Source organism: Centroberyx affinis, unplaced genomic scaffold (genome assembly GCF_046629955.1).
Source record: "Centroberyx affinis isolate AG114_WGS23_722 - 3 ecotype Tasmania unplaced genomic scaffold, CSIRO-AGI_Caff_v1 ptg001898l_1, whole genome shotgun sequence".
Lineage (NCBI taxonomy): Eukaryota > Metazoa > Chordata > Actinopteri > Beryciformes > Berycidae > Centroberyx > Centroberyx affinis.
Genome location: NW_027280264.1, coordinates 83988 through 111331, shown reverse-complemented (window position 1 = coordinate 111331; position 27344 = coordinate 83988). Strand labels below are relative to the sequence as shown.

The 27344-nt window shown below is 41.6% G+C and overlaps 1 protein-coding gene across 1 annotated transcript; it reads right to left on the bottom strand.

Moving 5' to 3' along the window:
- Positions 1–508: 508 nt before the first annotated feature.
- On the bottom strand, positions 509–26731 carry mmp11a (matrix metallopeptidase 11a). Its single transcript, XM_071530193.1, has 8 exons — positions 26632–26731; positions 13255–13493; positions 10333–10476; positions 9112–9245; positions 7847–8073; positions 6695–6899; positions 5119–5379; positions 509–3347 (listed from the first exon to the last, which is right to left on the bottom strand). Exons 1-8 carry the CDS (start codon positions 26677–26679, stop codon positions 3229–3231), a joined length of 1377 nt encoding a protein of 458 aa, XP_071386294.1. The 5' UTR covers positions 26680–26731; the 3' UTR covers positions 509–3228.
- Positions 26732–27344: the final 613 nt, after the last annotated feature.

Here is a 27344-nt window from a genome sequence, read left to right as displayed (position 1 = left end):
AAACAAAGACTTAATTAACCTGCTGTCCTTATCCTGTTTAGTGCTGTACATCATTCTGTAAGAACAGGATTCACTTTTTTCTTCCAAATGGTTCAATAAGTTCAATAACTATTTCTTTATCGAAGAATTTTCATTTTTGAGTAATGCTATCACATCAGTAAAGCTATCATATTCAGTTACCAGATTATACTGTATGGAACTTTGTGCATTTGTAAAAAAAAAAAAAATAAAAAAAAATAAAAATAAAAAAGTTAAGAAAAGAAGTGAAAAAAAGGTTGTTTTTTTTGCAAATTTTGTCACACCGAAATGTCAAAAGTGTGTGTGTTCCTGATTATATATTATTCAATTATTCAACATCTGATTCTATAGATGATTTGAAAATTAAAATAATCAACGGTCGCTGTCTTAATAGTTTCAAATTGAATATTGGCCTTGTGTCAGTTTAAATTAAATAAATGGTAAATTAGCTTTAATCTCTCTAAGTCCCAACAGAGGAACAGCGACCCGGTCAGAGGTTAGGATTTTATTAGAAAGAAACCATAATACGCAGTTCATACATTTCAATGTACAGGGTATGGGCTACATATGAGTAAAAAAAATGGAAGACATGTATGTACAAATGTTTGCTTAATTGTTTGCATATAAATACAATGTTTTTTTAACCAGTCAGAGTTAAAATGATCAACAACACTTAAAGAGTTGCAGGAAAAACACAAAAAAACAAAAACAAAAAAAGCAACAGACTGCAGACCAATAATGAAGACTGGGTGATTACTGGACTGACATGTCAGTGTCCTGCACTGGCAAACTGTCATCTGTACTGAGGGGATCCACTGCCTCCACATACTCACATAACAACAGCGTAGAACATTTCACAGACACAGCAGAGGCAACTTCAGGTCACCTGCAGCAGTGGTTCTCAACCTGGGTGTCGGGACCCTCCAGGAGGTCACAAGATGAGATTTGGGGTTCATTATCATGCTTTTACATCATTATAATGCTTGTAATCTTTGTGATGCATATATGAATACTTGCAGCCTCTTGGCTTCTTTCAGTAATTAGTCCAGTAAAATAGCCTGAAAAGTGAAAATAAACTTTGGGGTCAGAGTTCATCACTCTGCAGGTTTATGCTTGTAACATGGAGTTTTTTGGGAGTCACAAGCTGAAAAGGTTGAGAAGCACCAATGTATACTGTAGTTGCTGTCCCTGAATATGCTCTACTGACGGACCTGAATAGAGCACCATGTTATTGATAAGCAATGACTTCATCAGGACAAGAAACAATATGAGGACATTCTCTGAGAAAGTAAAAAAAATCATAATTCCCCTGCAGTGTAACGGGGTTGCGCTCTAGATGGCACCATAGAGCTTTTTCTACACACTGCTGCTTTCCTGCAGCAGAGGCCTGATGCAGACTGGAGAGAGGTTACCATACTGAACCTCCTTGGTTACCAATACTTAAGAGATTCATGTCGCCATGTTGGAAGAGTGACATCAAAACTTCACTTTATGATGTTATCGCCTCTTCCTCCCAGATAAAATAAAGAAAACACCTGATTTCTTTGGGGTTCTATGCTTGGTATTCTATAAAATGATCCTGTTTTTTCCCTTTTACAGCCTGATTTGAACAGGCAGCCTATCACCGTACAGAAATTAGGCATTTATTTTGTTTTGTCAGGGATGAAAAGGCAACATTACAGTCTTAAAGGTCCCATATTCTCCACTTTCCAATGTCTTGAGGTCCATTCAAAGCTGTGTGTGGTGTCATTTACCAAAAACACTCTCAATCCATTTTTACACGTTCATTTTCCAGCATCTCTCTGAGCCTTACCAAGAACAGGCTGTTTCTGTCGCTCATTAATATTAACGACCCTCTGTTCCGATTGGCTAACCGTTTCAAGAGTGAAACGTGAGACACTGCGGCCCGGCAGCTACAGGTAGGGAAAACTCTCCGGTAATAAACAATGACAACCGCTCAACCGCTTTGAAAAAAACACTTTGTTATTATTCCTTACAAAAATGATAATGAGCAAACCTTTGTGACGCCACAAAGCTTTTCTAATATGGATTGTGTGGATTTAGTTGGCGACCGTGCGTTTTGATACTTTCACCATGTTTAGATAGACCATCCAACTCCTTTATCATCACAGAGGCAAGGGGAGTCCTGTTTTACACCATATGGGACCTTTAAGCGACCCGTCCTCACTAACTGAAACCCTGGACATTCACTCTATTCACCCAAATGAAATTCTGGAAAGCTGGACTCTGATGCTGAAAATGATGCTCATGTTCAGCTATTTCTTCATGTGTTCTCAACTGGTATGAACACCAGAGAAGAAGAGACAGACAAGTCCATCATGCTTAGTTAAAGATAGAGGAGCTGGAATCAGATTTGCTTTAACTCTCTAACCTGCAGGATGACAGGTCACCACAATTCTGTCCAATAAACGAGCTACTTGTGAGTCATGTGACTTTTGTTTACACACCCTGGTTCACTTGTAATTGGTCAGTTTCAACCTAAACAAACAAAATACAAAAATGTAACAAAGTAAACTTTTCCACTCTGGCTCAGACCAAACTGAACTAAATGAACTGCAGGTGTGATCGCTCTCTTAAAAGAAGAAATTTCGTTTTCTGACCTTACATGATTTCTGCATTTATGAAGTCCCAAAATGAAAACAGTTGCCTCTCGCTGCCAGTTGGAGCCGCCAACGCGCGAAGCTGCATAGTGCAGCTTTAAGTTTTGATGTCACTCTTCGAACACGTAAGGACCAGCAAGTCCATCCATGATGACAGAACAAAACAGCTGAAATGGAAAGCATCCGCTACATGGAATAAAACAGTCTACACTGGTTCCCTCTGTGAACCAAATCAAACACAAATCTCCTTTTCCAACTCAAACAAAGGAGGTGAGAAGGATGCAGTTCACAACATCATAACTGGGCCCAGATCTCAGCCTTACGGCAACAAAATGTGCAAAATAAACATGAATATAGCTGCACAGGAGGTGCCAAGTCTGAGGAAACATAACTTGGTTTTCCTGAGAAGACGGTGTAATTGATCTGAGTATCAATACAGGGAGTAAAGCGTGAACAGACTTTAAGGAGGTGATTCATCGTCCGGTCCGCTTGAACCCACAGTGTCAACATACAAAAAGCTCTGTTCCAAAAACTCCTCTTCATCACCAAAAATCTGTTATTCCGATTCTCCGCAGTTAAACAAAGAGATTCACACATTTTTACAGCCGAAAAAATCCACGCCAATGTAGCGGGGGTAGCCTTCCAGAGAGTTCATGCCGACAGGATCGAATTTCCAGTACTGTCTTCCTCGGATAAAGTGAGCGTAGCCTGAAAAACAGAGAACTCAGTTAATTTATCTGAACAGTAAAATCCACAGTGACTAAAATCATCAGAGATATATTGGTGCATTCAGAGCAATGCAAGTTCAGATGCTCAAATATCAGGTTGGAGATCGAAAAAAAAAAAATAGCAGATCCAGATACTTTTAGGGCAGAAGAGAAAATGGAGGAAGCAAAAATAATTGCCAATATAGGTGCAAGCGGCAATTGTAGGGTCCAAGCACAATATGGTAATTTGTCAAAAAATTAGAAACTTAAGACATTATGATCAGTTATGAGCACATGGCTTGAAAAGCTGATGCATTTTAGAGATATTTGTTGGTCTAATGTCGAAGAATATCATTTTGTCAAAAACAACCTGAAATACTATTCTCTGCTAACTGATTTAGAACAATCTACTGCAAACACAGGGCGAACTTACAAACTCCACAAAGAGAAGACAAGGGAAAACTTCCCAAACCTCAAGCTTGGTGGTGTGAGGAGACAGTGTTACCCTCAGGATTTGAACCCGTAATCTTTTGCATTGCAGACCTTTTCACAAACCACTAGGCCAGTGGTTATCAACATGGGGTCCGGGGACCACCAGTGGTCCTTGAGGGGGTTCCAGGGGATCCCCAGCAAATTGATGAATTGTTAAACTTCACCATCATTTCATTTACACAAAGTTAACACAATTAGAGAATGTAGAAGAATGACTGTTTTGATCATAGTTTCACTGTTATCTCTCTGCCTACTATAGCCTACAGATAGTCATGGAATTCTGGACAAAATCATATCTAACAATACCAGGCTTTGCAGATATGATCTTGAGAGTCCAAACATAATTTCTCTTTAGTTTGATAAGGATTGATCAAAATATGTTGAACATGTCACATTATCAATTTATCAAACTATTTGCAGTAGTTGAATTAATAAAATGGTAGCAGTATTAGTAACAGTAGAACTTGTTAGTTGGAGTACTACTTGCAGAACTAACTATTACAGTAGTTACCCACAGGATTTGAACCCACTATATTTTGCATTGCAGGCCTTTTTTTTGTTTTGAAAGTGGAATACTCTGAAACAAATGTCCATAGCTCAAAAACTACAAATGCTATCACTTAGATATTTACATTGTCAGAGACAGAAGAAGTAGGAGAACATTTTGGTGTGTAATGTGTCTATGTAGTGTTAAATTTGTGGAAACAACTACAGTTAAAAGGAAAAAATCTGTTGAAAGTAGACACAAATAGTATTGCACTAGTGTTGAAAAAACATTTCTAACTCCAAAACTACATATCCCATCACTTAGATATTTACATTGTGAGATAGAGAAGAAGTATGTGAACATTTTTGATGTGTAATATGTGTATGTAGTGTGAATATTGTGGGAACTATTACAGATCAAATATTGTATGTGCAAAATGAAAAAGCTGCTTGCTGAAGCAAGCACAACTAAAAAGTAAAACATCCAATAAAAATATAATTTCTTTCATTTCTTTTAAGGAGCTGCAACTACCTAAAAGAATTTCCTTAGTATGGGTTTTAATGGTATAAATGCTGTTTCCACCATTTAACATTTTTTTAGTTCTTGGCGATGACAACAGTCAAAAGGTAAGATTTTGAATATTGGCACAAAATATAGGCTATCTGCAGCTTCAGTGTGAAAATATCGGTATCAGAATCACCCTTCAAAAACCCCTATTGATTGAACTTTTTTTTTTTTTCCAAAATACATTTTGCAACAGAACTCAGGTGCGTTCACTGGATGCTTTTCGTACCGTAAATGTCCTTGAAAGCGGCGTCCACGTCATCAGGGATGCCGCTCCAGTCCTGCATGCTGCGAGGATAGACGGAGTCGACTCGGTTCTCCCGGGGGCTGAACCTCCAGTAGCTGCCTGATTTAAAGAAGTAGGTGTTGTAGTTGGTGTCCTGGCCCCAGCGAAGTGCCGCCTGCACGCCGGACACCGACAGACCCAGACTCCTGACCGACTCCGGCCCTCTGATCTGCTTCTCAGCATCAAACACCCAGTAGTTTTCACCTGCCGACGCACAGAGACAGAGTGATCGTCATTTCATTCCTGTGGTATATTTGACATGTTTCTCATTCGTTTTTTCACCTCGGTAAGTACCATTACTGAAAGATTGTTGTGCTGTGGGTGTAAGTCAATTCAGTGATGTTGTAAGTAAAAGTGAATAGTGTGATGAGGTGGATTTGTTTCCAAATGTAGGTTACTGTGACACAGTAAACTGTCTTGTCTTTAGCCCTAGTCTCTACTCCAAAACATGAAGAGTTGTAGCTTGAGAAGAGTCAGCTCAGTTAACCTGAACAAACTGTTAGCTAGCTAACTAGCCAGCAAACACACTGATGTTAATGTGAACATGCTAACGCTAGCTGCTACTAGATATGTTAGCTAGTGTGCTAATCAGATGTGTTAACAACAAGACAGTGATGGTTAGCTGACCAGATGCTATGGTTAGCTAGCTAACAAGCTGACATTATCTAAACACTAAATCAATCAGATGGATCAGTGATGAAATGATCAGTTCAGTCAGAAACAGACAGAAACCGTTTGTTTAATTCTGTTGAGACAGACAAGTTGCGCATTTAGAAATGCAACCAGGCGTTCACAGCTACTGTTGCCCATGAGCAAAGGACCTCCAATATGGCCGCCAGAGGATACATGACATCACCTGACAATCTCTATTAATATTTGCTGCTACAGTGGCACAATTTGCCCATGGGGAGCAATGTTTTGTCTCATCCCTTCTCATCTCATATCTCATATCTCTATATTTCAGAATAACTTGATGGATGGAAATTAGGCTTGGGTCAAATTGTATTTGAAAATACAGATTCAAGAAATCAAGATGGTGCTGTGCCTATGGAATCCTAGTAGCAGTAAATGTAAAAGTGTTTGTTTTCAAGTTCTTGGCATCCCAGATAGGTGGGTTTAACCACATTAAGACAATTAAGCCACTGCAAAATAAGCTGTCAATCACAAAAATTATAGTAAATTCATCTTAAATACCTTCCAGTGGTTGTCTAAACTTTGTGGCATTCCATGAATGTCCCTATGTGGCAAAATCCCCCCATATGTCACTCAAAGGTGGTTAAAACAAACACTAATCATTATACCCACGTCTGATGGAAATATTCACATGAAAGACTTAACTGCGATAATTTCACAGCCCTGTGTTAATTAACATTCTTATACCTATTTATCCTTGCCTAAAATGGTAAGATGCTTGACTTATGTTGTTTCGTCAGACTGTGTAATTACCTCGAGGCTTCCCTGATCCTACACATGAAACCATAAACCACATAACAGCAACGCAAGCGTCTCCACTGCCCACCTTGAAAGAACCAGATATTCCCTGACTGGTCTTCAAAGGCGGCGTCGATGCTGTCTGGAATCCCCCTCCAGTGACGGGACGCCAGCGCCGGGTAACCCCTCTCCAGATGCCCCTCCCTGATCCGCCAAACGTAGCCCGACTTAAAGAAGAACAGCTCCCCTCGGATCATAGACACGGCATCAAAGTCCGTCTGGCAGGCGTCAGGCTGGAATGAAGATAGATCACTTGTTCATTTTCCACATGCTGTGATACACGCAAATGTAAGGTTTCTAAGAAGGGGGCTTTTATGGCGGTGGTACGTTCTGTTTAGGAGCCTTTTTGTTGCATGAAAGGAACCCAAAAGAAAGCTAAGAGAGGGTTCTTGAGCTTCTGAAGTTCAAGTGCAAGACCCCTTTTATTGCCACAAAGCCAGGCCCGAGGAATTTGTGAAAGTGAAAAATCGCTCGTATACAAGATTTACGGCACGAAATAAACTTCAGCGGTACCTTTTCCCACTACTTTTCTCTGAGAAATACATTGAGATTAAGAGGTGACATTTTCCTTTGACATTCATTCTTCTGTTATATTTTAGTGGCTCAAAGGTTTGTGATACAACATAGACTATCACTACTACCACTACTACTACTCTATGTGAACTGATGCAAGACAGAAAAATTTGGGGGGCAGCAATAGCTTAAAGGTTAAAGAAGCAGGCTCGTACCAGAAGGTTGAACGGTAAAACCTCCAAACTGACTCTCCCCATTCTCAGTAACTACTATCAAGGTACCATTGAGCAAGGCACTTAACCCCCTACTGCTCCAGTGGAGCTGCTTTGGCCAACAGGAGACAATTTGTACTGGTTGTACAAGTTGTCTCCTGTTGTCTATGGATGTTTGTTGAGCAAATAAAAAAAGTTCTAGAAGGAGCTATGCATGCAATACCTTTCAATATGAAGACTCTGACAGGGATAAAGGTGTTACATGTTTCATAAGAGTCTTGTTCCAAAACAATATAATGTACAATGTTGGATTTTGTCACCAAGGACTTCGCTTCCCAACTACCCTTTTCAAAGCATCTATCAGTTGTTTTGTAAGAGAAGGTGTCACTATTCAAACAGTGGATATCTCATCTTCCTCTGATTGGTCCTTTCTAATTTAGGAGGGTGCCACTCACTGTGCTGATGATCTCATTGTTCTCTGGGTTGGCTGGAGGCGGGGGCGGGGGCAGGACTTGCGGGCGGGCGCCGTACAGGTACTGGATGCCTTGCTTGTCGTCCTCGCTCAGCCTCAGAGGGTAGGAGAAGGTGTAGTAGGCGGACATGACGGCTCCCGGCTCGCGGGAGTGCTGCAGGCCCAGGACATGCCCGAACTCATGGGCGGCGACCTGGAGAAGGTCTGTACCTGCAGCGGAGCGGGGAGACGGACACGCCTCAGAGGATGCACAGCCACACCTGGGGCAAGTAGTGTCTGAAAATAGTTCTCAGCGTTTGTTTTGACCTGCTGGGAGTGCCTGACGGGTGGGGTTTGCCACGTAAGACAATACAATGAGTGTCGGAAACAACACCACTATCCAAACTTCCTTCAAAAAGTACCTCACCCCTCCTTCTCCCTGCTGAGTCATATCCACTCGCAATTATCTATCTTCCTCTTTGCTCTAATATACTCTTGTCTTGAAGTAAAAAAAATCCTTTCTACCTCTCTCCTTAGCTTATTTTGCTCATTTCTTTTCCTTGCACTTGTCTGTTACATGATAAAGGAATGTTTGTTGCATCTTTTATCTATGGCTTTGATCCCCTGGACTCCTTGCTATCGGTTGCTTGTAATTTTGTTCCAAGAAATTCAACCATTGCAGTCTCTGTAAATCACTCTGCATAAGAGCATAATCTAAATACTTAAGATGCAGTAAACCCCACCCATCTGGTGTTCCAAGTGGCATAAATCAATCAAAGTTGTTTCTCCAAAGTCTGTACACAATAACATGGCTGGCAGCTAGCTCGTGCATTGGCTCACAGATTGGAGTTTTAGTTCTACAAACATTTCTCTGAGGCAGAAATAATGATTGGTTGAGTTAAACCTCAGTGGGTGGAGCCAAAGAACCTTTACAACTAATAACATTAGACATTAGATTAATGTTAGAAGCCCATTGATACTAGCCTATAGCTATCTAGGTAAGCTAGTTAGCTAGCTGCTGACCTTCAACATCATGAATGCCATGGTCATGACTGAACGAAAAAAATAAGTCATTGACATTTACATTTTTATTTATACTTTCACCAGAGTTCCTTCTTTGCTCTAACCTGAGCTCTGAAAAACTGTGGTTCTTTGGCTCCGCCCACTGAGGTTTAACTCAATCAGATTATCTCTGCCTCCACAGCAGCTCTGCCTCTGAGAAATGTCTGTAGAACTAAAACTCCAATCCACTTCTAGTCAGACGCTCACCCATGTTGTTGCCCAGGGTCCAGGACTCGTCGTAGTCGAAGTGGATGTCGCCCTGCCGGTGTGTTTTGGGGAAGAAGGCGTGAGCGAGGATCCCCCCCGGGCCGTCGAAGGGAAGGCTGTCTCCATGCCAGTACCTACAGGTGTATAATAATAATGTAATAAACTTTCTTTTTTATTGCACTTTTCAAAAAAGAGTTATTAAGTGCATTACAGAAGATATAACAGTTACAAATAGCACATGAATTAACAAGGCATCAGTAAACATGTTGCTGGTCAGCTTTATTTTGATTGTTAATGTAGCGTTCCCCCTTGGGCTAATCAGTGTAATTTTGAAAATATTATTACACAACCATGAGATGCATCATTCCCCCCGAGTGTCATCAAAATCCAATCAGCACTGTCTGAGAAATGCTCATGACACAAAGAGAATGGATGGAGACCGATCCATAGTCTCCCCCACCCTCAATATAATTTGGGGACAACAAAAACAAAAATGTGGAAAACAAAAAAAGCTGATATGATAAACAATAAAGGCATGAATCAAAAACAGGGCTAACAAGAGACGAAACAGGCAAATGCTGCAGGAATAAATAAACAAAATACCTAGCTGCATAAAAAGCCTGTCTGTAAAATGTTTGAAGAAGTGATTTCAGAGATGACAGTGATCCTAAAGAAAGTTCAGAGCTTGGTCCCATATCTTGGAGAGTTTGTCATCTGCTTGTTCTTTCTTGCTTCACTATCTCTTGTTTTTATTTGCGTTCGTGCCCTTTGATCCTCTGTAAAGCACTTTGTGACGAACCTGTGTCAGAAGCACTTCAGAATTAAATTTGACTTGACCTGACCTGATTCTGCCAGCCTAGACTCATAGAAATATAATGAAAGTAGGAATAAAAAAACGCTTGATACTGTGCCAGTGTTGACTGCGGCACTAGTGATTACTTGGGATGTGCTGGCTCAAAAGCAGAGTTCAAAAACACCATCAAGCCTAAGAAGGACATTAAGAAGCTGAGATAGTAAAAAAAAAAAAAAAAGTAAGCATTTTTGCACCATGTCAAATTAAAAGAAACGTTTTTTTCTCACTTTCTCAGCTTCTCAATGTCCTTTTTTGAGGTTTTGATGCTCTAACTGGCAGGTGTGCAGGCTCCTTTTCCCTTTTTTTTTTATCGTGTTTGATGATGTTTTTAAGGTGTTTTTTTTTTCCACATCTATAAATATCCCCACCTGGTGAAGTCGATGACGATGTCTGCTTTTCCGCTGCGGACCTCGGTGAAGGTGAGCGGCGTGACGTCGCTCCAAACTCTCAGCGCTTCCTGCAAGACGCGCCGAACCTTGTCCTCACTCATCTGCCAAGGAAACCGAACGATCCTGCAGGGAGACATATGCAGGTGTCACACACACACACACACACACACACACACACACACACACACACACAGAAACTGTAGAGGCAGATCGGGGACCACCAGCCTTGCACGCCTCCCTCTAATCTGATATCTCCAGCCATCTCATTAGCAGACGGGTGTGCTGTTACCAACGCCCTCAGGCTCTCCAACATGACGGTGCATCACAGTCTCAGCCCATTTCCTCTCAGGTAAAACCACCCAGTATGATAATTGCAAAAAAAAAAGAAAAGAAATCGCCTTGTGTTACCAGATACATTCACCGGCCACTTTATTAGATACACCTATCTAGTAGTGGCTGGTCATCTGTTGCTGAAGCCCATTTATCATAAGGACAAACAGTTTGTGTTCAGATGTCCTTCTGCACATCACTGTTGTCCAGACTGTTATTGGAGCGTTTGTGTCCTTTCTGTTAGCTTGACCCAGTCTGTCCGTTCTCCTCTGACCTCTGACCTCTAACAACTTGAACTCTTGACTATGTTGCACACAGATATTACGCCCCTCTGGAATATATCCATAGACTCTGAATCAAGGTTATTATAGTTTTGCATTTTTCATTAGTTTTTATTTTGTTTTGACTTTTTGTTTTCAATTTCAGTTTAGTTTTAATTCGTTTTTAAAGCGGGTTTGCAAGTTTAGTTTAGTTTTTATTTTTTGAAAATGCTTAGTTTTAGTTTAGTTTTTATTAGTTTCAGTGTTAGTTTTAGTCTTTTTTTGTAATATGGGGTATTTGTCAGGGGCGAGATTCAAAAAGTTAAAAAAAAAAAAAAAAAAAAAATGGAAGATAGATTTCATATCCACCCAAAATACTAGGCTGTATGAAATAAATTGACAAAGACGAAAACTGAAGACATTTTCTCTATAATTTTAGTTTATTTTAGTTCGTTTTGTAAACACACAATATAGATTCAGTTAGTTATCTTTTTTTGTAAAGCCTCATTTTTCTTTTTATTTCCGTTAACGAAAATGTTTTTTCACACCTAGTTTTCGTTATTTCGTTAGTTTTCGTTAACGATAATATCCTCTGAATCTGCATTTACTATTTGCATATATTATTTGCATTATTTGCATTTATTTGCACTGTCTCTATTGTTGTATATTATGTACATTACCTTTATTTTACAATTCTATTGTAGTACCTATTGCTTCTATTACCTTCCTGTACTTGAAACATACTTGACTTCCTTGGCATTGTCAGCCAATTGCTGCTGTGGCACCTGAAAGATCATGCATCTCGCCCGTTCTAATGTTTGGTCGAACAGAAGACTAAACCACTTCAGGAGGAGGAGGAGGAGCTTGTATCTTTTCTTTAACCTTTATTTGCAGAAGGAAGATTTATTAAGCGTGCAAGCTCTTTATCAGCAACACCCTACTTCTCACTTCATTCATTTACAGACATTCATACCTGGGAGCTGACCAGTAAAACCATAATCTTCCACTGGCCCAGTAGGTCATGCAGAAGTATATTGAGGGGAACATACAGAGTGCTGCCATGATCCAGACTAACCACATCCCTCTGTCAGGTGTCACTGTGACAGCTTTATTACCCAGATCCAGCAGAATCTTATTAGTCTACAGCCAGCGGTGTTATTAAAAGCTCTTGGCCGCCCCTTTGTTGCTCTCTCTCTCTCTCTCCCTCTCTATCTCGCTCTCTCCCTCTCTCCGTCTGTCTTTATATACTGTTGCGTTAAAGTGAAGAATAGCTACAATGAAAGAGACCCCAGGAGACACAGACAGCAGACGGCTGCCAGACACTCGACGGTGCCAAGGCCTCAGATGAAAGAAACGCAACACCTTATTTGGTTGCCCCCCTTTTTCAGAAGGTCTACCCATTTTTGAAAAAAAAAAATGAAAAAACGATTTCCTGAAGTTAATCATTCAATATCTCTAAAATCTAGCAGATCCCATCTGTAACAGAGTCATCATTTTGCCAGCCAAGAGCTTACATTACCTATTATCCTTTAGTAGATGTCACTTTTTTCATGGTGGATATCTCATTTTGGAGCAAAACTCTTTATTTCTATTCTCAGCTTTGAAAATATAAGAATGCAGAGTTGAAATTTGGCTCAGGTGTTTTGACAAGTAAGTTGCCAAATAACACAGACATCATGGAATTTTTTGACTGGATAGGATTCTTACAAATCCTATGCCAATCAATTTTTTGGGCAAATATTTAACTTAATATGATAATATCATCTGACACAAAATATTGTATTACTTGCTAAAAAAAATAGTTGCAGGACTGTAACCATAGAAATGTCTGTAGCTAGCATCCATGCTACACTGTAGCAGAACGGTAACCATAGAAACGTCTGTAGCTAGCATCCATGCTACACTGTAGCAGAACGGTAACCATAGAAACATCTGTAGCTAGCATCCATGCTACACTGTAGCAGAACGGTAACCATAGAAACGTCTGTAGCTAGCATCAGCCTCTAACCAGCAATCAAAAGTTTGTTGCTCTCTGAATGAATTCAATCTTCTCTGTTTCTGACCTCGGTCAGCTGAGTGTTTGTCTGCAGTAACCAAACAGTAATGTCTTTTTGCCACAAATAATTTGATTTGATTAATTTGATTAGAAGTCAAGCAAAATGAACCGTATGTTTTGACTGCAGAGTGATATGATCAGATCAGCGGCTAACCCTAACCCTTCAGAAATAACAGACCTCAGAATGTGTTCATTGGCAGAACTGCATGTTCAACAAAGCGACAAAGTGTGATAATATAACAGAGCTCTACGTACTTGTAGGTGAGGTCGGTCTTCTCCCAGCGGCCTCCGTACAGGACGAAGCGTCTCTGCCGGTGCCGGCCCCGGTAGTGGACCTCCTTCTGGGCGGGGTAGTCCGGGACGCCGCAGCGAGGCCGGTTCCACGCGTCGGTGGTGTTGGTCGGCAAACCGGCCTCCTTCACCAAGTCCTGAGCGTGGGGAACTCGACCTTTCTTCTTCAGGTCGTGGAACTTTTCAGACACCTGGAACAAACCCTGAGAGAACAACAGGGGTCATGAGCTTAGGATGGTTTATTCATTTAAACAGTGATAAAACATAGAAATCTGTTTGGTTGGTCGGGTCAGATCAGTCTTACCCAAGTCTTACCCAAGTCTTACCCAATGCTCATCTCTTTTTACATTGGTTTATATACTGTATAATGGTATGTAATGTGTAATGTAATCTAATGTGGGGGAAGCCAATTTTATGGACTGACATGAAAATAAACAAAATATGTTCATGCAAAAGAAGAAAAATGAGTGGATGAACAAGAGGGAGAGCAAACAAGAGCAAAATGAAAAAGGGAGATGAAGGATAAGAGGGAGGAGTAAGGAGAAGAAAAAGAAGATGAAGAGGGAAAAGAAAGAGGAATAAGAACTAAAAGGGATGAAGAACAAGATGAAAGAAGGGGGAGGAAATAGAGGAAGAAGAAAGAAGATCCAGAGTAAAATTAAGAAAAAGAAGTAGAGGCAGAATAAGAGGGAGAAGAGGAGGCAGAAAACAAAAAGGAAGAAGAAAAATGAGGAGAAAGACGAAGAGAAAGACCTGAGGCAAACGTATTTCAGATACAGAGAGCAGAGTCATTTCAGTTTAATCTGAATTTTGAGGTTAATGACGACAGAGAGTCATAATCAGGTCACCGAGCCACGTTGTTTACCCAGTGAACACACAGCCGGCCCCACACTGACGCTGCTGTCCGTTATCGTTTCTGGGGAACCTTTGGGTGTTCTCTCCCAATTTTACAAAATGACCTGCATTTCCTTTTCCTCCTCTGCTGAAGAATCCTGTGGGAAACAGTTTGAGGGAACGCTATCAACGCATCAACGTGTCGAAATGAAAAAAATAAAATAAATAAATAAACCTCCTTCCTCAGCTCTTACTTCTGTTTCTAGGACTATAATCGTTCTAGGGCTGCAGGAATATTATCAGGCCACTCTGACCCTTGACCTCCTTGGTATTGGTTGCTAGCAGTGTTGGTGCTCTAGGACAGTGGTTCTCAACCTGGGGGTCAGGATCCTCTGGGGGTCTCTAAGATAATTCTGGGAGGTCGCGAGATGATTTATGGGATAAGAGCATATTTTTACTATACACATTTGTTATCATGTCTAGTTTCTGTCTAGATTTTTGGCAAATTTGAGCTTTTTTTCTTTGCCTCTCAGCCTCCCCTGATAATTATTTAAATGAAACAACCACAAAAGGGAAAATCATTGGATTATTTATTGTTATTATTGGATATCGGATTACTGGATCGGCCTGTCAGTGTCGTCCACCTCTGGTGTGATGGATGTTCCTCCCTGAGCACAGCTACAGAGAAACAGTCTGTAAAACCCGAAATGAAAATGTAGTTTCTTTGCACATTTAGTCAATTGTTCAAAATGTTTTTGTTAAGTAATTCTTTGTTTAAAGGCAGTAATGTATCCCAGAGTTCCCCTACCACTACATGAATAGATGTGTCACCTTGCTTTAAAGAGCTGCTAACCCTAAAAGAATGCCATCAGTTTGGGTTTCAGTGGAGAGTTTTAGTGTCCCATGATGGTCTGAATGCTGTTTCAGAGGCTCTTCCACCCTGACGAGAATATAATTCAGCGGGAAAATACTGAATACCTGTCACTTTTTGGCATGAAAATGGTCAAAGATTACCAGTCGAACCCAACTACAAATGGAACTTATTCAACAGTTGCATTCGTTGTATGTCACTCTGGATAAGAGTGTCAGCTTGATCCGTAAAATGCAAAATATGAATGCAAACAACACGCTGTTTAAAGCAGTTTAAGCAGGTTCATGTGAACAAAGTGGTGATTGTGTTTTGGTTGTCTGAAGCGAGCCTGCCTCCCTCGCTCTGCGGGACTCGATTGTTGTTCTGTTGTAGGTTATGGGGAACAAAGCCCAGCAGGATTCGTGGAATGTGCTCCAGACTGCAGAAACATAGAGACTGATGAGTCTTGATCAAGGAAGAAACACCAGACACACCTCTCTGATCCCCCGCCTCCTGGGTTTTCACTGTGGTCTAGGGATTCTCTGAATTTTATTTGGCTGTTTTCCCCGCAAGACACTTGTTCTCATTACATTAGGGGGGAAAGTTTCTACCCCTGTGCTTCAGTTTCCCTTAATGGCTTGTTAGCATTGTTAGCATTCCTAATTAAACAAAACTGTTACTAGTTGTTTCCTTTGGTTGTAATGTGGGACATTAACAATGCTAACAGTACAGACGTCAGATTAGTACTGTGTCAGAGTATTGGTCATTCCTCATGGCACTAACACTGCCAGGGTTGGGGGTTTACTTCCCACCAGGACCACCCTTTGGATAAAAGTGAAAGCATTTGTTAGGCGTTTCAAATTCACCTGTTTTTAGGTTTTTTGTAAAAAACTACAATAGTTTAATCCATCTCAGTTGCACAGACAATGGTTTTGCCATTTTGATCTGATGACCAACAGTTGATAGATGTGTCCATGATCATGCACATGGCATTTTCTTGAGTGTACATTTCTTAAAGTACATTGCAAATCAGTTTCATGGGCAAATATGACAACTTTTTCCCTGACATTCTAAAGGACAAAACTGTACTTTTGTTTACGGCCGCTCCACAGAGAGGTCAGAGGTCAGGGGTCAGGGTCAGCTGCAGAAAACCAAGCCTGGGGTTGGTAGAGATTCAGTGCCTTGCTCAAAGACACTTCAGCAAAGCGGATGCTTACTGTCTTCCTATTAAAGGGCAGTCCAATCTCGGAACCCATCGTCGATCGGTCTGACGACGATTAGACTCTGGGGGCGACAGCCAATATTTCGGGGTTTCCGGTGCAGCCAGCGGACATCCGGGCCAAGACTTCCTCTTCCGTGCGCCGGTCATTGTTTACAGTCCGATTAGCAACTTGAGACGCGAGAATGGAGTTCAGAGATGATGTTTCATATGCAGATATCTGTTTATAGAGATTAGCCGAAATGTCGTCCGGACCTAAAACACCTACAAAAAGTATTGATGTTTGTGTATTGTGTGGAGAAACGTTCGACTCTCGCGTCTCAAGTTGCTAATCGGACTGTAAACAATGACCGGCGCACGGAAGAGGAAGTCTTGGCCCGGATGTCCGCTGGCTACACCGGAAACCCCCAAATATTGGCCGTCGCCCCCAGAGTCTAATCGTCATCAGACCGATAGACGATGGGTTCCAAGATTGAGAGCAGTCTTACTTATCTCTCTTACTTATCTACTGTATGCCATGCTGCTTTTGAATGCACATAGACTGGAGGAGAACCTTTGTACATTTATCCTTCCATTTCCCTTAAATGGCTTCTTAGCATCGTCAGCGTCGTCCACATTACAACCAAGTGACACAAAGGTTTCAGTGAGGAACGCTAACAACCTAATGAGACATTTTAAGGTAGTGGCTCCCAAACTGGGGTCCAATGATCCTAACGGGTCCTTAAGAAGGTTCCAGTGGGTCCCCAACAAAAGCCTTTAGCCTTTAGTTCAGTTTCACTGTTACGTCATTTACTAGAAGTTTGCACAATGACAGAATGTGTAAGAGTAACGGTTCTGATCTGAGGTTTCGCTCCACTGTTATCTCCCCTCCTGCAGTAGAGACAGACAACAAAAAATGTCAGATAAGCGACAAAACCCTTATCAAGGTGTAAAGCGGGTCTGAAGCGTATCGATCTGCTGGTTGTTGACATGAAACTTATTTTCTGGACCTGGAATGAGAAATGATATAGAGCCAATGTGACAGCAGCTGGAATTCAACGTCCATTTATTTGTTTTATTTAAAGGTTTATTTATCCAGGGAAAGGTGACTGAGCTCTTTTTCAGTGCCGCCCTGCTTCACATTCACACAGTTCCACACATTCACACTGGGAGCTGCCCAGTACAACCACAGTCTGCTACTAGTGGCCATTGAGCATATTGGGAGTAATCAGGGGGATAGTGCTCAAGAGCCTCAGTAGCCCTCTTAACACTGAAGGCCAAAAGCCCAAGAACTTGCTGTCAAATTTACAGTCTATATGTAAATGTTACTTTTAATTTCTTAGTGGGAAGTTTTGAAATGTAGAAGAAGGTTGCAGGACAAAGATTTAAACACCTAGTAAAGGCACACAGGCAAAGGCAGCTGGTAAATTTGTTTAACGTAAGTCCAGAGGTGTGACCAAGTCAACTTTACTCGAGTCCCGAGTCAGTCTCAAGTCTTCAGGTACAAGTCTCAAGTCAAGTCCCAAGTCTAAATGTACATTAATAAGTCAAGTCCATGTCATTAATGTCGAGTCTCAAGTCTAAATGTAGAACAGCAAGTCAAGTCAGAACAAATCAAGAGTCCAGTATCAATTTAATATCTTAAAGAAAACTAAATATCTAGGACTTTTCAATGCAATATGGTTTTAATAGGATAAAAACTTGGTAAGAGCATCATGAGTTTGATTTCTATAATCAGTTTCAACTTCAATAAATTCAATCATTCCATACAAATTCAGAAAACATTTTAGAAAACAATTTAAATTCAGACGTCTGCTGGAACAAATCTCATCACTTTCAATCTAAGTCATTTACACAAACACAAGATCTCAAGTCAAGACTTTAGAAACCTTTTCAAGTCGTCAAAGTACAAGTCAGAGTCAAGTCCCAAGTCACCAGAACCCAAGTCAAGTCAAGTCTCAAGTCTTCTCTTCATGCATCAAGTCAAGTCTCAAGCAATTAAAATTGTGACTCGAGTCCAAGACGTGACTCGAGTCTTCACCTCTGCGTTAGTCCTTTACTGCTGTGTGATCTAAACTTGCAAAGTAGGGATCGAACTGGCAACCTCCTGTCCACGAGCCTACTTCTCTAACCTCATGGCGACCTCCACCCCCCTCCCCCCCAAAAAGGAAGGTTTTGACTGGAGCTGCCCACTGCCTGATCCCAATCAGCGAGGCGAGGGGCGTATTGGTTTTCAGGGTCGTAAAACACGGCTAATTCTAAGCAGTGGGTGCGCGGGGCCGCCCCTGTCATTTCAAAACAGGAGATGAAAAGAGTGTGTGGTTAAAGGTCTAACCCCACCCCCTACCCCCCTAACCCCCCACCCACCCCCACCCATGTGTCAAATGGATCGGCTGACCTCTCCGACCCCATAACTGAGTGAAACGCCGGCTAAACCTCCTTGATTCCCAACAGGTTTTGGATCAAAGTTCAAGTTCAAAACCCAAACAAGACCATTAGCTGAAAATGTTGGTCAATGGGTAGAACAAGGCACTAACACTGCTAGGGTTAGGGGTTCAATTCCCTGTGTAGCTCAATGGGTAGAGCAAGGCAGCAGTAGGAGTTTTATATCTAGTAGAGCCATCCACACTGAGAAATATGTACTCATGCTACTGTCGGATGCTTTGGACGAATGTGTCCACCAAATGTTTATTCATATGTCTTTGTTAAGTGCTTTAAATTCAATTCAAATGGGATTTATTGGCATGAAATACGAAGGTACTTATTGCCAAAGCAACAATACAGATACAAATCAAAATTATAATGACAGAACTAACAGTAAAAGTGAAATAAGAAATTAGTTCTCAAAACAATTAACAAATCATTCTATTACCAAGTAATCATTAAAACATAATTTATCTGATGACAGCTGTGTTTTTAGGCTTCCATTGTCTCTGGTCTTGAATTTTAAAGTCATTTGTATCTGTTTGTGGGGGGTTTTTTTTTGGTAATAAACCACTCAAAGTCAGGCTCAGTTGTACAGGATCGGCAAAGAAGTTTGGTTTTGCCACCCGGAGTCTCTCAGCAGTCGACTCAGCAGTTGGTAGAAGCTCTGCGGCCATGCTTGCGTGTTTGAGTGTAATTTTAGAGCAGACAATGGGAGTCTGTAGCATGACGTTTGAGGAAAAAAAAAAAAAAAAAACACTCTTGGGACAATTAGTCCGTCACTTTCTGCTGAGTGTGCAAGAAGAAGCCAGTGATGAGACACAAACCCCAACAGCCAGCCTGAAGGCCTCGCTGGATGCTTTTGTCATTATGGGAACATGTGAGGGAGTTTGGTGGTGGGGGTAGGGGGGGAGGGGAGAGGGGGAAGGGGGAAGGGGGTAGGGGGAGGGGGGGGTCCATTACATGTATGGACACATCTAGCTTCTGGTTACAGCGATGACAAGTGAGTAACAGCGGAGGGGATCTGCAGTGGTATTCAAAGAGCCCAGGGAACAAGTCTGAACACGGAGCCTCTGAAAAGTGTCTTTATTCTAACAACAAGCCCCCGCCCCCCCCCCTCAATCCCCCCACGCTGTAAAGTGCTTCTTGTCTCTCAGGTCAGTGTCTTTCAGCTCGATCTGACCATGGCAAGAACCTGGAGCCAGAAGGCAATTAGTATACATTCACTACAGGTTTGACCAGATACCTCCGACCAACTCAAGCTTCAAGTCTACCTTAAACCTTTTATCCTTAATTAGGCATCTATAGGCTTGCTCCAAACGACATTTCATTCTACTCGTATAGTGACAATAAAGGTATCTGTCTATCTGTCTATCTACGTATCTATCTATCTATCTATCTATCTATCTATCTATCTATCTAAGTTGAACTCTGGTAGAGTCTTGGGTTGTGTATCTTCCTCCATGATAAACCCCCCAAATCAGTGACTCTGTGATCTGTTGCTCTGGTAGAGGAGACTGGAGAATTGTGTTTTTTTCTCTCTCCATTCACTGCCATTGTATGGAGGAACACTCTGAAAATCACTTCTAGCACATAAAGGAACGGCAACAAAGCAGATTCTCAAGCAGAATATATATATAAAACTAGTTATTTTCCTGAAATGTTTCTGTAAATCAACTTTTTTACTGCGTTGTTCCGTTTCGGTTATTTCGGCGATGTGTTTTTGGTACAAGGTACACGCTTAAAAAAGGATGCACGATTTTCAACTCACTATAACACTTAAAACACTTTTCCATCAACGAATACCTTAGTATCTTCCTCCTTATTCTCCCAACCCAATACATCAACTAAAAATCAGAAACAGCAGGCAGTGGAAGGTGTAATCAATCCTCTGGACATCTACTTTATTTTCTTATCTTTCCTGGCACGAAAAACTCAACAGCTATTGGCCCATTTATTTTGTTGTATTTCTCTTCTTGGTGAATAACTGGCCAATCGTAGACGACGTGACATCACCTCCAGATGTTTCCAGCAGCTACAATGGAGTTTGATATGAGAAAAAGTTTCAGGATGTAAAACATCAGCGGTAAACATCAGGTTTTGGTGTCAGTCCCTCAGAATCAAAGAGCGAGGGCTTCTTTCTAGAGCTGCCATTTTGCACCGAGAGATGTTCAACAATCATACCGGACCAGAATGCAATGAAGCAGAGAGACAGGTTGGTCAGGTTTGAGTGAGGGTCAATGGGCATTCTGGGAAATGTAATGAAACCACTAACTGAGGTAGAAGTAAACGAGGCAGATTGAGGCAAAGTGGGTTCACCAAAAAAGTAAATTACAACACTTCATCACAAATTAATGAGATGAATTGAACGTCACAAATTGATATCTAACATCTGACAGTGTACAAGTACCTGAGGGTGAATTCTAACTTTAAGCAACAGAGAGATGTGCTTCAAACTGGAGTTTAATGGGTTCATAGCAACAGGAGACACGACCGGCGCTTCCCACGAGAATCCGTTCAGCGCTGGCAGCTGAAAGTAGAGTCGGACGCTGCGGGCAGATTTTTCATTAAGATGATGTCTAACTGTCCAAAACGTATAAACCTAAATCCAGTGAATCCTGGATGATGGGAAGTAAGTCATAAGTGAGTGTTTACGTGAGCGGTCTGGGTTTGCAGGGTGTGCTCCCGCTGAGCGGACGGGGACAAAGGCTTGCGTCCAGTGAAAGAGGATGTATCGGACCAGATAGGGGAGAGATAAATGATTTTCCATCCACAAATACCTTGGTATCTTCCTCCTTCTTTCTCCTAATCCAGTATATCAACTAAAAATCAGAAACAGCAGGCGGTGGAAGGTGATGTAAATCCTCTGGGCATCTACTTAAATCTCTTATCTTTCCTGGCACAGAAACGCTCTTCCGCTGAGACCTCAGACTTCCAGATCTCATGTCAGTCTGGCGGCAGGATGATCCGCTAACCACAGTGTCACCAGTTCGATTCCTGCAGCACCTAATGTGTCTGTCATCAGCTATGCTTGCTGCTGAAGTGTCTTTGAGCAAGACACTCAACTCCTACCTGCTCAGTCATTGTAAAGCCCAGTTCACATGCTAGGATTATATGATTACCATGTGTAACTAATGAATTACCCCAAACTTCATGGGTAGATGACAAGTTGTCTTTTAAAATGCATGTGGTTGAACTTACTAAGAAATTGAAAACAAAATTAGCATTATTTTATAGAACTAAAGCATGCTTTACTCAGAACTGTAGAAAACAGATTGTTCAAGAATCATTTTTATCAACTTTAGATTATGGGGACGTCATTTATATGCATACTGCTGCCTCTACACTAAAGCCTCTTGATGCAGTTTATCATTCTGCCCTTAGATTTATAACTGGGGATGGATTCAGAACACATCACTGCAATTTATATCAGAAAGTAGGTTGGCCTTCATTGGCTTTGAGTTGTTTTAAGCTGTGTGTAGTTATATCCTATATGTTCTTGTAATCAGGGCGTCATTGAAAAAGAGAGCTTGCTCTCAACTGGCCCTCCCTGAATAAATAAAGGTGAAATGAAAAAAATGAAACTTCTGCATTTCATAAAAAGCATTTGCATGTTTGCCTGCGCTGCTTTAAGCCTTGTTTTTATGAATCATCCTGTTTTTATTTGCTCTCTGTGCTCCTTTTACCAACTGAATTTTGGTCTGCCTGCTTACATTTTAGTAGGATTTTACCCATGTAGTGGTTGCACTTAAGGTCTTTGCACACCAAGTCCGTATTTTTCGTATGCGTTTTTTTAATCCGTCATCCGATAAAAATCGTTACGCACAGAAACCTTGCACACTGAATCCGATGCGTTTTATTATTCTATTCGTTGCGAAAATTTGCAATACGAGAGAAAATGGAGTCATCATTAAAAAGAAGACCACCGATTTCCGCGATCCAATTGATCCTGAACAGCGGCTGGCAGTATGTCTAAGGAGGGACACACACACACACACACACTTCATGATTTGGCTATCCAAATTGTGCCATCGGAAAAGTGCGCATAGGGGATCAGCCTTTCGACTGGATCCGCAGATATTCAGGGCACAGCCTCAAAACGCTGCAACATACAGACAAGATCATGGTCAACAGTCCTGTGATCAGTCTGTTTATCACACTTTTCTGCCAGAGCTGATAGTATCAGTGTTTCGAGGCTGTGCCGGAGATCCCAGTAGATCCAGTCGTGCGTAATGGCTAATAACAACAGTACGGTGGCTCTGAGTGGTCAAACAACTCTCTAAAGGCTTTTGACGGATGCGAAAAAACGCAGAAAATCGAACCTGTTCCGAAAACTTTAATGACGGACCAAAGTTTCGGAGTCGGTGTGTAAACGTGATTGACACAACGTGAGGTCGTATTTATTTTTAAACGTGCGACAATTTCGGACGAAAAATACGGACTTGGTGTGCAAAGGCCTTTACTGTTGCTGCTCTAATTAGCATTTAAGTACCTGTTAGCTGGCAGTGGATTGCATCACCTGAATTCTGTATGCTCTTTCACCTATTTTATTTATAATGTTTGTTTTTATCATGTGAAGCGCTTTGTGACTTCTCGCCTGAAAAGTGCTATAAAAGTAAAGTTTTACTTACTTTGGGAAATTTCAAAAATCCTAGACACAACTGTTTGAGGTCAAGAATTTACACCTCATCACTTCCTGATTTAGCAAAGCAAAAAGTAAAGTTTGCCTTCAAAACCTTCCTCCATAGATTCCACTGCTGCCTAGAAATTGCGCGTCTCGAAGAAGAAGCAGAAGCAGAAATTGCCAAAAACATTCGTATTATAACTTCTGTCTTCACCAAAATACGGAAGGTAATTTATGCTGGAATTTCCACTTCACAAATTACAGACATGGCAGATTCGCACTGAATAAAAATCACAGATGTTGTAACAGTCACAAATATGCCTACTATGCTTTTGGGACATTGTTTGGTTGCAGTAACAGATTAAGTCACTGGGTGGCGCTCCTTGTTTTTACTGAGACTGAGTTGTAGCGGCAGGTTGAGTAACTACTCCCAGTCTGTCTCCCGACGAGTAGCTTGTCTCTTCAGTAACGATTTGGTACGTGTTAAACTATATTAATCTACATGTATGTTGAGAGATTATAGTGCCGTAGAGACCAGGCATTGTATGGTTGACAAGTGTAGGTGAAGTTGACAAGTGTAGGTGAATAAAGTGGTACATGTGTGAAATCCCAATACTGACGTCATCTGGCTCTGTCACGCTATCTTGGAGCAGCCTACTTCCCTAAAGCTAATATAAGATGAGACCAAGCGCGTTACAATCTTCTCCACAATGATTACAAATCACTGGACGTCTCCAGGTACTGACCCCTGTCCAGATCCCGTGCTCTGGTCAAATATTTTTTTTCGGAGTGATTCAGTGATTTTAATCCCATGCGGATCAGTATTACTTGTGATTATTAGTAAGAAGTAACAGCTGCAAATAAGCGAACTGAACCCAGGCTCTCTGTCAGTTCTGGTACCGTTTTGTGATTCATAAAGTACAAATACTTTGCTGAGTGGACGCATTCCGGAAACTGACGGTAATAATACACCACTTCGGTGATTTATGGGATTAATAAAGTAATACATGCCGGATCATTCATTAAAATCACTGACGCGCGATATACACCTGAAATGTAAATGTGTTGCGTGTGTTCAGCTGACAGCGTGTTGCTGCCGCTTCCCCCCCCCCCCCCCCCCGCCCGCATGACCTGACCCTGTTAACGAGGGATTCATAACGAGGCAGCAGGCCCCTCCCCCCCGCTAACGAACCAAACAGTCTGATTAACTTTTAGGAGGAGGGGCGCATGTGCCTTTTAACTGCATACCCACGAGCGTCTTTTATCGGCCGCTCGCTGCTCGCCCGCCGCAGCTGTGACCTAGATCTGGGCGCTGGGAACCCGGACCGCTCTCTGATGTCACCTGTGCTCTCACGGTTTCCCCACCAATCGCTTCGCCCCAAAGACACAGACATGACGGGGCAAAACAGGAAGGAAAAGCGAGGGACTTTGGGTTTTATTGACAATAGAGATTTCAGTTAGCCGCCGCTTCCCTCCATTTTCCCCACGAGAGAGAAAACAGGCGCTGTGTGTATCCCGCTGCCCTGGATGCCACAGACAGAGGCCTGTCCAGGCTTGTGTAATCACTCACTCTTTTGTCAACAATGGGGAACAAATTGGCAAAACTACAGATTAGACTTTCCAGTTAAATGAGTGAGAGACATAACAAAGTTGTCAGCGCAGGTGCAACATATTTCTGTTAAAGTGTTGGAAAAGAGGCATTTTCCATCCATTCAGTCCAGGGTTTGTTATAGCTGTGGTAGGTAAACACACTGTTGATAAAAATGTGTGCTAACACACTGTGTGCTCACGCCTGATTCCTGTGTTTTAACCTATGAAAAACATTTACAAGTACACAGTAATATAGTGTGAATACTTAATGGATCTCTTCCTAATGCATAGTGTAATTGCATGGGTGTAACAACACAATTTTAATACAAAGTGTGTAGATGTAGGCTTTTTGTTACACCCTTGTTGAGACCTGATGTCTTCATGAGATTTTCATTAAAATGACATGAGAGGAACGTTTTTGTATTGTCACTGTGTGGCTGTATGTTTTGTATACTTTTTGAAAAAACAAAATAAAATACTCTAAAAAAAAAAAAAAAAATGACACGAGAGAGGCTGAAACGTTAATCAGTTCCCTGTGGGGAAATTGGGTCGTTTCTGCAGGAAACAGTCATAGGATACAACCTGCAACTGTAAAACTAGAATGTATCGAGTAAAATATAAGAATGAAAAGACAAATAAGTGAATGAAACCTACGTGTGATATGACAATAAGTACTTTCACAGTGCTGTTGTGTAGTTTCAGACTCTCCCATGTGTTAGCAGACAGGTTAACACACTGGGAAAAGGCCGTTGTCACGTTGTATGCTGCTAACAGCATGGCCAAACTAAAACGAGACTATCTGACTTGATGTAGAAGTGTAACGTGTGCCACTGACGCCGTCATGCCGGGTCCTATGGAGGACCCCTCTCTTCTTTTATGGTGTTGTTGACAAAATGCCTTTAAGACCTGTTATTACTGCTTCCTGCCCTGCAGACAGGGGAACTCAGCAACCTCTCTCCACACACCAGACCCGGCTGCACCAACACAAAGCCCAGAAAAATAGAAATAAAACCCTCTCTGGTGTCATCACATATCTAGAAGACATAGATATATGATGCAAAGTCATGACTGCTCCAATGCTGAGCAGACAAAAAAAATTGTGATGATAGTAATTTATTCCAAGTAAAAGCAGGTCCCAGTCTAATTACAGTGACAGGTCAGCTGCTGCTCCCGTGTAAAACAGCCATTTTCTTAATTATAATATCATAAGTGTCATTGATCATCCTGAGGGAAGAGGTGCGTGTGTGTGTATGTGTGTGTGTGTGTGTGTGTGTGTGTGTTAGGGTTGGGGGGGGGGGGGGGGGGGGCGGCACTTGCAGCATGAAGAATGAAAAGTGAAGAGTGCAAATTAATTTAAATGTAAAAAGAATAAAAATTGGTCATGCATGCAAGTGAAAGTTAATTCAATTTGGAGCAAACGACCCATTCTGCGCCAATGCCACAACAATAAAACTTTTCCAAACCTCTTCTGATGTGCGTGTGTGTATGTGTGTATGCGTGCGTGTGTGTTTGTGTGTGTGTGTGTGTGAGAGAGAGAGAGAGAGAGAGAGAGAGGGGAGGGGGTGGGGGAGCGCCACTTGCAGCAACAGAAAGAATAAAACGTGCAGATTCCTTTAAACAGCAGATGAATAAAACATTTCTCATGCGTGCAAGTGCAGCTTCATTCAGATTGGATCAGAGCGACTCGCTGCACGCTTCTGCCAAAACAACAAACCGCTTCCAAACTCCTGCACAGACACACTTTGACTTTTTTTTGTTCTTTTTCCTCAACTTTCCAACAAGAAAGAGACAGAAAAGAAAAAAAGTTTTCCTCCAACTCACCGGTGCCACTTTGTACCTGCTCGGCCCCCGGACTGGAAGACAAAGCATGCTGGGGAAGCATTGCAGCGCAAAGACGCAGGACACAAGCAGAGAAGTCCGCATCCTCACCACCGTCAGCGCCGTCGGGAGCGAGCCGTGCACAGGCAGCGGGGTTTGGCGCAGTGTGCGGTGCGCAGTGCGGAGAGTGACGCTCACGGTCCGGGCCGACTTCTCTTTAAATAGACTCTGATTTCTTTGTTCTCCTCTTTTTCTTTTTTTTTCCCCCCCCTCCGCATACTCTCTTTCTTTATAGCCCGGGGCTGATAATACCACCCGCCACCATGTGACTCTTAACCCTTTCTCTGCCGCCCGGCAGCAATTCAAAACAGATGATGGCTTTTCATTTTTCTTTTCACCCACCTGTGGCTTCAGGTTTTATCCTGGGATAAGAGCTATAGTAATCCGATAGTAAATTTTATAAGGAAAAAATGATACATCAGTATCCTATGGAAAATATACCATAAAGCATGATGAGGTCATTAAGTACCACAGACACATTGCATTAATAACTTTTCAACTTTTCAAAACAAAGTTACAAAGTGCTTTACAAGAAAATATATAATCTGTAGGCTACAGCTAGATTTTTTTTTAACATAACAGAAACATAAGACGATCATCAAAAGTAGTACAATCAAAATTACATTGCTTTTATTATAGGCTTATTATAAGAGAGA